The 14,335-nt window shown below is 40.2% G+C and overlaps 1 protein-coding gene across 2 annotated transcripts in view; it reads right to left on the bottom strand.

The window, feature by feature from the left end:
• LOC124612807 (protein-cysteine N-palmitoyltransferase Rasp) overlaps nucleotides 1-14,335 on the bottom strand; it is a 169,097-nt gene that overhangs the window by 84,499 nt on the left and 70,263 nt on the right. For both annotated transcript variants that reach the window (XM_047141227.1, XM_047141228.1), the window contains exon 3: nucleotides 5,468-5,653. In XM_047141227.1, the coding sequence (XP_046997183.1) occupies nucleotides 5,468-5,653 (186 nt within the window). The remainder of the gene's footprint in view (nucleotides 1-5,467; nucleotides 5,654-14,335) is intronic.

Raw genomic sequence — 14,335 nt, forward strand, 5'->3', positions numbered from 1 at the left:
TTACCATCTGCTGCTTCAGCGGCTCAGCCATTGCATCGCCTGTTGCATAAAAACATGCCTTTTCACTGATCCGCGACACACGATGCGGCTTTCCAGAAATTGAAGACTATGCTGAAACAGGCCCCATGCCTGGCTACTTATCGACCTGGCCAACATCTTGTTCTTGCCACAGACGCCTCTCAATATGGGGTCGGTGTAGTCCTTGTGCATCGTTTTTCTGACGGTTCTGAACAACCCATTGCTTATGCCTCCAAAACACTCACGGATGCCCAATAAAAGTATTCTCAAATTGAAAAAGACGCTTTGACCGTTATTTATGCTCTTCATAAGTTTGGTGTTTTTCTCTATGGATTCAAATTAAATCTTGTTACGGATCACAAACCACTTGTTTCCTTGTTTCATCCATCAACGTCACTTCCCGACAAGACTGCACACCGCCTCCAGCGTTGGGCTCTTTACTCGTCTCGTTTCAATTATGAGATTCATTTCCAGCCGACGGCTCAACATACGAATGCTGATGCACTGTCTCGTTTTCCCATGGGTCCTGATCTGACATCCAATAGGGACAAACTTTTGTGTTTCCACCTGGATGTTGCCGAGTAGCGGGTTGTGGGCGGGTTCATCATCACCAGGTACCGGCTGGCGGCTGCTACGGGTTCTGACCCTACCCTCTCCCGGGTTTTACACTGTATTCAGAAGGGTTGGCCAGATCGTCCGTCCGCTAAGACTTCTGATCCATTGCGGAACTACTATGCTTTGCATTACCGCCTCACTGCTAGGGACGGTGTTATCCTCCTTTCCACTGAAAATGCTTCGCCACGTGTTGTGATACCTGCGTCTTTGCGTGCTTCGGTCTTGTGCCTCCTTCACCAAGGGCACTGGGGTGTCTCTCGCACAAAATCTCTGGTGCGCTCTCATGTGTACTGGTCCAGTATCAACACTGAAATCGCACACATGGTCGCTCCTGCGGCCCTTGTGCGTCACAGGCCGCCGTCCTGAAGTTATCTCTGTTACCGTGGCCTTCGCCTGAGAAGCCCCGGGAGCGTATTCATGCTGACTCCGCGGGACCTTTTTAGGTACTTATTGACAGCCTGGCTGATCTCTTACATGGCCGACAGCCCTGCACGCTACTTCATCTTCTGCTGCCTTCCACCCCACGGCCACAGGCGCCTTCGCTTGCCCAGTTCACTGCCGAAGACCTTGTATGGGTACGGGGATATGGCAGGCCGCCAAAATGGAGTCCTGGCTGCATCTTACGACACCATGGCCGATGCCTGTATGAAATCCAGACAGACACGGGTATTGCAGTGCGTCATTCGGACCAGCTTCGGCCTCGTGTGCCGGCAACGCCTGTTCCAGATGCCGCTACACCACCTTCGGCTCTACCTGATGCTCAGGATACTGGAATCTCTCATTACTCACAACGCTGTCCTCTCACCATAATATCGGCGCCAGCACAAGAACAGATGCCACCAGGAGACGTGCCCATGCAGGAACCAGATGACCATCATCTGTTGGAGCAACTCTACTCGCCTCCTTCTCCTACGGATGCAGACACATCGCCCATGTCTCCTGTTGTAACAACCGGACTTGCCGCAACAGGCAGATTGGTGCACGGAGCCCCAGCAGATTCGACCTCCACATCTCTTGTCATCTCGACCCGTTATCATCGGGGACACTTCCATCCATACGGGAAGCCTCCTCCTCGAGACTTTACGGCCAGTCAAACAACACCTATGGATGTTAGCAATCTACAGGCCACCTCCATCAAGACCTGTGCAAAAAATTCAAAGGGGGGAAAAGTGTTGTGGCTCGCCGATCTTTCAAAGTGCCGCCGCGCAGTTATGCGCGTCCTCTACATGTGGCGCTGTCTGCCAGCCATGCAGCAGCAGCACCACCTAAGTGGCCAGCCAGCCAGCGGTCGCTAGACTTGGACTCAGTTATGATTTGACTGTTAAAGTGTACACACGTCTTACTCTGTTTACTTGATCTGTGACTTTCACGTATTGCGTCTTCCTTGAAATATATTTGTTCAACTTGAAGTTATTACATATATTAATCTGTTGAGTATTATTACTACAATGTCGGAGTATGTGATCTTACAGTAAAAGTATCTTGGCCAAATTGTGAACTAATTTGTTTCTGAGATTTAGTCTCATATGAGATTACCAAATGTTGATCATATTATCGGACTGCATGCACAAGACAAATGTTTAACACAGGCCAGACAGATCAGTGACACATTTTCAATTGACATAACTCTGTGCATTGATTACATAACAGCAATGACTAATCTGCATAAAAAAGGTGATACTGTGATTTGCAAGTGTTTTAACAGTAACTGTTAGCTCCTGTTCTGCTCAGGGTGCAATTGATAAACTGAAGTTAGGAGTCCTGAAAATGAAATTTTGTTATGTCATCTTCTAAATGATTAATAACAAACTATACAAGAGTGAAAGAAATAGCTGAAATGGCACATATTCTTTCGCAGTAGGTGTCTTAAAAATTAATTTACAATCACCTTCTACTGATTACAGGTCAGAAATAAGGTCTATTTCATTCATCCCTGCCTTCAAATGAAGAACCTATTAATTGCCAGTGGTATTTTGTTCATTAAACTACTGTAAACAATTTGTGGTAACTTAAATTTAATGCAGTTAAGCTGTTGCTTTGTCAGTTCTACTAAACAGGTGCTGTTTCTTTGAAGTTACTGGTTGAACAGCTACACAACCACACGGGCACTGATCTTAGAACAGCAATCATCTGTGTATCTTAAAAATAAATAACTGTTTACTATCAAGCTGAATCTTTAGTTACTGAGTATGTACACCAATGATTTGGAATACACACTGCTAAAATGGATGTCTTCAATTTGCTTTTGAATTTATATGACTTGTCAACTTCTTGTGTTATGTTAGTTGTAAACTTTCTGAAGACTATTGCATCAGAATACAGAATCCCACTATGACTCATATGGAACATATTATTAGCAACAAATGTTTTTCTTTAAACTGGACAGTGAGTGTATAAACTCCAGGATCTTTCAAAAAGTCTTTGTAATATGCCTCGCACATTAGACCCTATTCTTATCCCAATGTGTGTGTTTTTCAGAGCAATCAACAGCAAGATTATCAGTGTTCATGTTAAGATAGTCTAAGTTGAATGTGATTAAAAGCAGAGGAAATGTTAAGTGCATCATAAAATACAAACTGGCTTATAATACCTGAACCCTTACAGTTTACGGAGAAAGTCACGCATTTCACAAATTCCTCAAGTCTTACCGCATTGATCTCCTGGTCTGGAAAAATTGAGGCAAAATCATCTGGAGTAGGATGCAACGCATCACTGCATTGTGCCCTATCTGTAATTGATTGGAGCATTTCATCTTGCCTTGGTGACTGGAAGGCGGTACACCATGGACAAGTAGTTTATCTAATTAGTCACAATTTACTGTCCCACACTTCTGGCCATTCTTATTTCTACAAATGTGTGATACCGCATCTCAACCGTGAGAAAATATCATGTAGGAGGACTGTACATTGAGCCACAGAATTTTGAATATATGCTACCTTGGCTGCCACACTTGCTAATTACTTTCCCCAAATTCCCAGCTGCCCCGGTGCCTAGCTCAATGACACATTTTCCAGCAACCTTTGCAAGTGGAGAAGGGAGTCCTGGATGTTCTGAACATGTGTGTGTGCTGGATACTTGCTCACTTTTGCAGAATAAAAACTTTGTTTATTTTACCTGCATTTGCCTCTGAAGATAATCCCCAAGACAAAAGCATGGGAAAGTACGCAAAATATCCTTGCATCCCACTTTTCAAGTAAACACAATGGAAAATACTTCTGAAAGCAAATCACGTTGCACTTTTTATTTACTTATTGACTACCTTGATTAGCTTTATATGTGCTGAATCCATTTTAACGTTTAAAGCAACTGAACCCTTAAAGAATGTCTACTTTTGGTACCAGCATATCATGTTTTATTAATTTGATGCTACATTACATCAGTCTTATTAAGATTACAACTTGACCTGTTAGTTGTGAATTAACTGTAGGCCTGTTTCGCTATTGTCTACGCTGTGTCTGGTAAGTTTAGGTTTAGTTACTTTATTAACATGCATGTATTGTCAACATAACAGTTTTTAGAAAGAAATATTCACATGACAAAACTACAAGGTTATAGAGAGAGAGAGAGGGGGATAATGTGTGACCAACAGTCATGTTACAGTACTGCCAATAGACACATTTGAAAATGAAAATACTAATCCTAACTCTTGAAACTATTAATTCTTTGCCAGGGAGGAAGGGGGATATGATGAAGAAGGTTAGAAATGAGTAGCAGGTCACTGAGACCCTAGGATGAGATAAAGTCAAGAGCCAATCAACAACTAGGTCATTAGACATGCAGCAAAAGTTTGGGTTTGGACAAGTACAAGGATAGAAATTAGTCATGCACTTTGGCTGAGAATATGAATACCTAACCTTCTGAACAAGTTCAGACTGACCATGGAGGCAACCTTGCTTGTTACTTAAACCTTAGAATATTTAACTAGCTTTAGTACTTTCACACTTTTAATTGTTTTGAGGGGTGGGGGAAGAGAGGGATGGACGGGAGAGAAAATGAATAATATTCCGAGTGGCATTTTTTCACAAAAGGCATTTTCAGTACTCTGTATCACGTCCCTGTCCCTACACTTGATCCAAGTGCCTTTGAGCCAAGCAGTGCTTCCCTCTGGAGTTCCATACTTTAAATTCACAATTCCACTAGTTAAAATCACTGTTAAAGTTATGCAGTTTTATTATAACACACTAACTGTGTGTATTACTGCGATTAATGGCACTTTGAAAGAAAGTTTTCTTACTGGCACTTAGAACATTCTTAATGAAGTATGTATTTTCTACAGTCTCTTTACTGCTTGCAGTCAGGTGGTGGGCTGCATAGTTCTGTGGTGTAACAATAAGTTAATTTTTTGAATCCAAATCAATTAGTACAAACCAAGACATACTGGTTGTTTTTTTTCTGATGAATGTGAGACCTAGCATTTCGAATATTTTCCATTTCCACTCTTTAGGTTTAAATCACTGTTAGACCATTATCAGTTTCATCCCACTCTCACATATGAATACAACAAAATATGTTATCGAGGGGAACCATATAATTTTAAGAATGACAACACAGGAAACTGTTTTTGTAAAGGAACAACTAGGCTTCATATTGTGAATTTCAACCAGTATTTCAAGATCAGATCATCTGTTGCAAGTGAAATTAGAAATTAAAGAAAAACACGCATGCAAAATATCGATGGAAAAATTAACTTCAAATGCTGTCTGCAACTAGTGGGTATTAGGCTCTAATGATTTCAAATTACATTAATCTAACTTAAATATACAAGGAAAGATAAGTTGTAGAGTAATAATTAAATTATAGAATATTTCGAAAGCCAAGCAGTTGCGACACTAACCAGTGCATCCTCTCTGTGAATCCAAGCTAACATACCAATGCTGAAAGCCCACAGAACAGACTTGCTTCTCATTGTTGACAGTAAGTAAAACACACAAGGCTGCAGGAGAAGGAACACTGTTGCTGTTGAACCAAGGTACCACAATAAAAAGGCAATGGCTACTGTCAGGTGCCACAGTGGGATGAGCTGCAAATAAAAACAATATATGAAAAAGGAATGTTATGCGTATGTGCTGCTTATAAACTAAAATTTTAAGGGAAATTACTATATGTAGTACCAAATACTTTTATATTTTATTACTTTCACTTTGGGGTGGTACTGTAGCGTACCTCCCAAAAGTCCTCCAGTTTTCAGTCTGACAGGACTGCTACACCCAAATTCCTTAACTATCGGATCACTGCCATTCCATCTTTAATATATTAGTTTTTCTTTCCCATCTTATCACTTAACCAGAGTGATTAAAAATGCAACTGCACATACAGTGAGAAAAGAGAGAAGACACTGCTCTCATTACTACGAAATCATTTTCTGTGCTGTAGTAGTTTATATTTTTCAGCTTTCAGCCTTCAACTGTGTTTTTATGCTGCACCTATTTTCTTCAAAATCAAGTCAGTGGTAGTGGATGATCAGTGTACTACAAACATGTTCTTGCAATCTAAAAGTAGTTAAAGACAATACAGCCCATGCACAGCCTAGCACAAAACAATTGTACAAATGATATAGACTCAGAATGGAATGAATGCATACATATGGACTCTGACTGGTCCTACTCTGGTGACCCCAAACAATAAATAGAAACGTGTCTCCAAAACCACAAATTAGTTTGTGAGCCCAGGATCATCAGGTAACTTATTTTTGTTGGATTGTTGTTGGCAGACGTAGTCCAATATGAGGGAGCTACACTATGTGGACAAAGTATCCGGACACATAGCTGAAAATGACTTACAAGTTCGTGGTGCCCTCCATCAGTAAACCTGGAATAGTGTTGGCCCACCCTTACCCTTGATGACAGCTTCCACTCTCGCAGGCATACGTTCAATCAGATGCTGGAAGGTTTCTTGGGGAAAGGCAGCCCATTCTTCACGGAGTGCTGCACTGAGGAGAGGTATCAATGTCGGTCGGTGAGGCCTGGCATGAAGTCGGTGTTCCAAGACATGCCAAAGGTGTTCTATAGGATTCAGGTCAGGACTCTGCGCAGGCCTGTCCATTACATGGATGTTATTGATGTGTAACTACTCCACCACAGGTCGTGCATTATGAACAAGTGCTGGACCATGTTGAAAGATGCGCTCACCATCGCCGAACTGCTCTTCAACAGTGTGTAGCAAGAAGGTGCTTACGACATCAATGTAGGCCTGTGCTGCAATAGTGCCACACAAAACAACATGGGGTGCAAGCCCCTTCCATGAAGAACATGACCACACCGTAACACCACCACCTCCGAATTTTACTGTTGGCACTACAAACGCTGGCAGATGATGTTCACCAGGCATTCGCCATACCTACACCCTGTCATCGGATCACCACATTGTGTACCGTAATTCAGCACTCCACACAACGTTTTTCCATTGTTCAATTGTTCAATGTTGACGCTCCTTACACCAAGTAGGCATCGTTCGGCATTTACCGGCGTGATGTGTGGCTTATGAGCAGCAGCTCGACATTGAAATTCAAGTTTTCTCACCTCCCGCCTAACTGTCATAGTACTTGCAGTGATTCCTGTGTGATGGTCTGGATAGATGTCTGCCTATTACATATTACAACCCTCTTCAACTGTCAGCAGTCTCTGTCAGTCAACAGAGTAGGTCGGCCTGCATGCTTTTGAGCTGTACGTGTCCCTTCACATTTCCACTTCACCATCACATCAAAAACAGTGGACCTAGGGATGTTTAGGAGTGTGGAAATCTCACATACAGACGTATGAACAGTGACACCCCATTACCTGAACACGTTCGAAGTCCATGAGTTCCACGGAGCGCCCAATTCTGCTCTTTCATGATGTCTAATGACTACTGCTGTCACTTATATTACCTGCCAGTAGGTGACAGTACAATGCACCTAATATGACAAACATATGTTTTTGGGGGTGTCCAGATACTTTTGATCACATAGTGTACCACAATGACACAGTGCTGCACCCACAATGTCTGGTAACAGTTAAGATGGATCAGTGCATTGTGTGCCAATGGCAGCTGTGACTATTGTTGCATTTGATTGGGCATCCTTAATAGCACTATATTCAAATAAGCAAATATCACAGCTGATGGTAGCCAAGTTAATGGAAAAAAGCTATGATGTATCTAGATATGTTGTGATTGATGTCACAGTAAACTGCAGACATCGCCCTCACTTACATTCATATCAACTGCACTGTAATCATTAAATAAGCAGTTGTTGTTATGTACTGTTATTTTCTGTGTACTACTGTTTGAAAATGTTGTAGAGGGGAGGCAACAGAGACAAGCTGCAGAATGTTGTCCATCGTGTGTCTGCAACCAAGCAGCCCCCTGAGCAGCAAGATACTATAATAGATTAAAAAAACATACTAATTGTTAAAAGTGGTGAAAGTGCTGTTTGTTTATTCATTTCAATAGTTCCAAAACATTTAACATGGTTCCAATACACAGGACAGTTTTGGTCAGAGTAAACAGAAATTGTGTGAACTTGGGTGTCTGTTAACCCAGGCACAGTCGGGCTTGACTATGTTTCATTGGCTAAGTCAACACGACAGATTGACTACTTGTGAGTTTTGTGGTTCAGCAATTTAATTTTACCGACTGCATATAGTATTAGTAATACTGTGTGCAGTATTAGTAATACTGTGTACAATCAGCAAAATTAAGAGTGAGTTGGTTCAAAGGGTGGTTAGAGTTTAACAGAGTTTGAGATCTTTATAAGTACTAGAGTATTTAACATGTTTAAATGAGTTGTTGAATCCAGAAGGGATTATATAATCATCTGCGATCCGTGTATATTTGGTTTGATGGTTACTTGGAATTGATATTGGTTCCAATTTTGTTCCAGTTTATTGCACTAGTGGGACTCTGCAGAACCCTTTACTGAGGAAGAGTGATTTCTGGTTGTGTATACGAACTGGATGTTGAACTGCACTGAGTTCATGAAGTAGAAAAGTGCAGTGTATGGCGATAGCAAGCATTAGTTGATGAAAATTACAGAACATGAAATTTGTTATACAATATAACCTGCCCGAGTGTTTATAAGATTCTCAACCAATAACGACACAGTTTGCCTTGCCTGGTGGAACCATTCATTTGGGCTATATTTAGTGTTATCTAAAGAAAAACTCTGATGATTAACCACTATATACTGTAACATATGGTGGGGAAGAGTGACAGTTAGCCTCCAATGCCTGAAGAGAAGATCATAAATGGATAAAAGGGAAGGAAATATACAAAAAAAAAAAGATTAAGATAAAATTTATCAATTCAGTTATTACACAAAGCACTTGAAATGAAAATATATTAGTGATCTGTACAGAGTTGCTGTAGCACAGAATATTTCAGCTTGAATTTGACTTTATTGTCAAGATAGCATATTCAGACATCATGCTCCAATATAACCCTAAAAGCAAGGAAAATGCTAACAGTCCGAGACATTTTCCACAAAAGAAATAATTATAAAATGTAAGTAAATAAAAGAAAAAAAACAAGAAAGCAATGTAAAAAGTCAATTACTATATCAGACGTGTATCTAGCAAAATCATCTCATTTTTTAAGAAAGTTATAAAGTGCTTATTGGGGAAAAATTGAGAGAAAAGTAAATACAAGTCACAGATATAATTACTGTTTCTGTTACATTTAAACACCGTAATTTGCCAGCTTTATACACTATAAATGGTATATAGATTTGTTTATTTGTCCATTACATTGCACGGTTGTAATTCTACGGTCACAGTGGAGTAAATGTATTAGTTAATTTAATTAACTATTGGTTATAAAGAGTATAGTAATCAAGTAATAGTTGCAATCTCTTCAGTAACTTAGATGCTCATACAGTATGCATCAGAGTTTCAGTAACCTACTGATTCATCAGAGTGAACAGTGAATACAGCTAAGGACACAGTATTAAAATATAAATACAGTGAATTTTATTATACACGTTGTGTGCTTATACAGTTCACCATTTTTATGTAAACTGTGTCAGCCTATGTTCCATACATGTGCACAATAGACCGAGTATCTACATGCTAAAGTTACTTTGTATTTAGTACAATTAGATAAAATAATAAACCTAAAAGTAGTCTCTTAAAAGCAATCAAAATGTCTTCAACACACATTTATATGTCACGTATTTTAAATTTGTGTTGGGAAGACAGGTAGTAGTTTTCAATAGAAACACATCACACCCTTCAAGTCAGTACATTAAGTGGTGATCCTGGGTTTCCAGAATGTATTTAAAAGCAAATATGTTCTGAGATTCTGATTTGAATCTTGAGTAAATAAAACAAAAGTTGACTTTGTTGTGCTACATATTTCAGTCAATGTAACTATGACATTTGTTTGTGTGTCTATCGACGTGCCAGCGCTTTCGTTTGGTAAGTCACATCATCTTTGTTTTTAGTTATATTTTTCCCACGTGGAGTATTTCCCTCTATTAATTCATAACTATGACATTATATAGAATTGTTGGACTTAGTCCCAAGACAACTACAGTTAATACAATTTAATATTTGGTTTACTTGCAGAGTAACGACCCAGCTTATTCCACGTTGCTACATGTCAGGATGGATCAGAGAAATAGTGAGGGAGCGGACAGATTCACACCTATACGCGCAGTGAAACAGTGGTAGCACTGAGAGATGTTTATTCGAGCAGTCTTGTACAGCACTCCAATCCACATCAGATCCCCACTGTGTGCAAGCAAATGCAGCTGACTGCTGAATGTGTTGATGCCCCAATCAAGCCCCATGGCTCTTATTGTCCTGGGTCACTGTGCCTGCTACCACAGTGTCTGTGCACCATCAGCCATAAGCATGAGCACAGGCTGCCCAGGCCCTCCGGAGTTGTGTCAGGTAAGTACACCTGCACATACTCATTGTCCCCATGTCATGTGCTTGGGTATGTTGGCTGATGCTAGATGTCAAAGCAGCAATGCTCCATTCACCCTCAGGGGTAGACCAGGATGGTGGCTGAAGACATCCAACTGGCTAGGCAGCCACGAGAGCACCTCAGCCAGATTGTACAGAGCTTGCAATCTGTAGGCTGTAATCACTCTGAGGACAGATACTGGCTGGACCCCAGCTCCTCACATCTACCCCGAAACTACCCCGAAGTCCTAGAGCTACCATACCACTGGTATGGCGCACTTCATGACAGAAATCCACGATTTATGTTGCCAACCGACTTCCACAATCAAGGGTGGGTTGTAGTTACTCTGATACTCTAAAGCCCACCATTCTCTCTGATTCAAGATTTAGACAGAGTAGCAGAATGCTTTGAGCCCCTAAGATCAATTATTTATACCCTTACAGGTACACCTCTGACATAGTCTTACTGGAGGGGACAAGTAACTTTGATTCACTGTACTTGTCTTGCCAGTTTTTCATATCTCACTCTACCATGACCATGGGTTGCGAAAGTTGCAACATGTGAGTTTCTCAGTCCAGAGGCTTACTCTGTTAGCACACTGAAATAAAACTTCAAAACTTCCACAACAAAGCAAAAGGAAATTACAAAGCACAAATTCTCTTTCACCTACCTCCTCACTGTCAAAGTGGGAAGGAGTTACTCTCATAGAAATAAGAAAGTTTCTGGCAATTTTAATCCATATATTTGCAAGTGTGAGCCCCCATATACAAGAGCACTGGGCCAAGAGTCCTGTTGTGTCACGTAGTTTCTGTCTAAACATCTTCAGGCCTGACTGGTTTCTTTCTACTTTCAGAATCTTTCACATCAATGAGAATTCAGCAACTAAGGGGGGGGGGGGGGGGGGGGGGAAGAAAAAAAATAGAGAGAGAGAGAGAGAGAGAGAGAGAGAGAGAGAGAGAGAGAGAGAGAGAGACCCACTACACAAGGTCAGACCCTTCCTGGATACAGCATCTGCTAATTTTCTGCATACATATACAACATCTCAAAATATTACAATAGGTGAAGCCTGTGCATATTTCATGGCTATGTATATTTCAAGCAGTACATGCCACAGAAGCCAAATAAATATGAGATAAAAGTGTATAAGTTATCATGCCAGACACAGGTTATGTCCGGAATTTTTCTGTTTACGCGGTGGGGCATTACTTGGGTATGTGTCAGGAAAAGGTTACGCTTCGCTTACAGACAGATTATACACTAGTATACCCCTTGCTTCGGAAATGGAAGCTGCATAAACTGTTCTTGCGAGAACTACAAGACAGTCTAGACAGGGGTTACCTGGTGCTATAAAAGGTCCAGCGATGTGAACTAATTATCAGGCTTAAAGGAAATATCTTAGCATTCTGTTGCAAGGAAATAAGAAATGAGCACATGATAAGTGCAAGGCACATGATAAGTACAAGGCACCTGCTGAAATGGCGACCTTCACTGAGAAGTCAAAGCGAGCCTGTGTACTGGACTATAATAACAAGTTGGGTGCTGACTTATCACACCAGCGACTGTCATGTGCGGCATTTGAGCATTGAACTGTGAAGTGGTGGAGAAAGCTGGCAATCCACATAATACTAATGGTGATGGTAAATCCCTATTTATTGTACAACAATGTAACTGGAAAATGCCTCAACAACATCACAATTTATGACAAATATCTGTGCGGATCTTGCAGAAAGCAGAGACCTCTAACCATGACCTGGTACATCAGGACTCTCCAGACTATTAACTGGAAGCAATGTCATGGAGAAGATTGAGACCCAAATAGGGAAGAAACAGAAACAAAAACACTGTGTAGTCTGTTCTCTGGGAGGCAAAACACTCACTGGAAAAGTATGGCAAAGAGACACAAGTTACCAATGTAGTGAATGCAAAGTGGCATTGTGCAAATTAAAGTGGCATGTTTTAAAATTCATCATACAGAGATCAAAACTGCATCCTAAAATAAAGCCAAAGGAGGTTACTGTACATCAAACAAGCAGTATACATCATTGTTAAAATTTCTGGGTAAAAAAAAATGTAGTTTTCTTCTGAAAAATTAAGTGCCTCGACCAATTTTTCCTCTTTCCAAAAACAATGGTATAATTGTAACTTTTTTGGAAACATATATTAGTTAAAACACTAAAGTTTTGTACATAGTTTCAAACTAGCAAGTCCAGGCTTTTCAGTAAAGGTAATGCCTCTGCTATAACACCAAAACCATTTACGAGTTGCAGTAGTTTAAAATACATTAAAATTAGCAAGGTTTTGTTCACAACCCAAAGTGTTGCCAAACCTCAGGAAGTGTCTATCAGTCTTTCATTGAAAGATATAAATGATCAAATAGGACAAAATAAGACAAATTATAACCCAGATTAAGGATATAAGTATCAAATAGATAAAACCCCAAAGATGGGTCGATGTGATAATGAAGTTAAAATGTTTGTTTCGTAGAAGTGAGTTTTCAGGAAGAAAAAGTAATTTGAAATGTGAGCAGAGTTTGAGTGTTGAAGTTATGTAACTTACAACTCCATGTAGTGGAGTATAAAGCTATTCTCATAACAATGGTGGATATAATTCGTCAAAGGTCCACACGTCACTGAACACTAATATTATTTGTGATCACGTGAATTGGTCTGAGAATAGTAGATGGGATTTAATACAAGAGTTAAAGTTAGGAATATAAACCAGTGAGAATCACTTGTCATCTCTCAAATTAAAGAGATCCTGTTCATCCAGTTATTTTCTTGAAGTCTACATCTATATCTACAGAGATACTCCGTAAGCCACCATACGGTGTTTGGCAGTACCCTTTACCTATTCAAGTGGCACTGCCTTCGTCACAAGGTAGTAACAGAAGTGTTAGATTTATTTTCAATCACTTAGAAGATCCTTTGCAGTGGGATACATCAAATTTAATTCGCTTTACCACTGTTTAAGATTTCACTTTAGCATTGAAGGCCAAGGGAAACACTCAAAGAAGATTGGAGCTCGCATTATTTGGCCCACAAAGGTATAACAACAATTGGTGTGGCTATAGAAATTTTATGAACCACTGCCTTAATCAAGCTTTGTATTTGTATGAATCTGGGAATCAACTACACCTTATCAAAGTATTAATAACCCTACTTACCAAACAGAGTTACAGAATGCTTAGTGGCTGTGAGGTGGACACAAGCTAAACCTCCGTTAGAGATTATTTGAACAAGGCTAATGATAAAACTGAAACAAGATTGCGTAATGTGGCTGAAGTTAGTGGAAATGGGAATAAACTGAGTAATGGAAAAAGTACTTCGAAGGAAAGATACAGATTAAACAAAAAGGGTATCAGAAATTTCAACTATTGGAAACATAGAAATAAAGGAAGAATGAATTGATGTGAATGACACAAGCACCATAATAATAATAATAAAAAGGCGATGAAAAGAACAAACCACTAATAGGGCTAACCCCCCTTTTAGTGTGATTAGTTGGTTCAGGACAGAACTAAAGAAGCCTCGGACAAGCGCCGTCATGGTCGGGGACGACGCTTGAACCCTATGCCCGCCCACAATGGTAATGACACTGCTAGCCAACTGGAAAATGATTTAAATCCAAATAGAGGTGTTTTGCAGGATATGCTTCCTGCAACCACCCTAGAAGGAAAACAAAGACAGAGGATGAGATGGTCAGATGAAGTTAATCGACACCTCATGTTCTGTTATTACCAAGCAACAAACCTAGGAACCAACACAACTGGATACAGATCACAAGTATACACAACATTTATTACCAGACACCCAGAATTAAA

This window comes from Schistocerca americana, chromosome 4, assembly GCF_021461395.2.
Source record: "Schistocerca americana isolate TAMUIC-IGC-003095 chromosome 4, iqSchAmer2.1, whole genome shotgun sequence".
Taxonomy (NCBI): domain Eukaryota; kingdom Metazoa; phylum Arthropoda; class Insecta; order Orthoptera; family Acrididae; genus Schistocerca; species Schistocerca americana.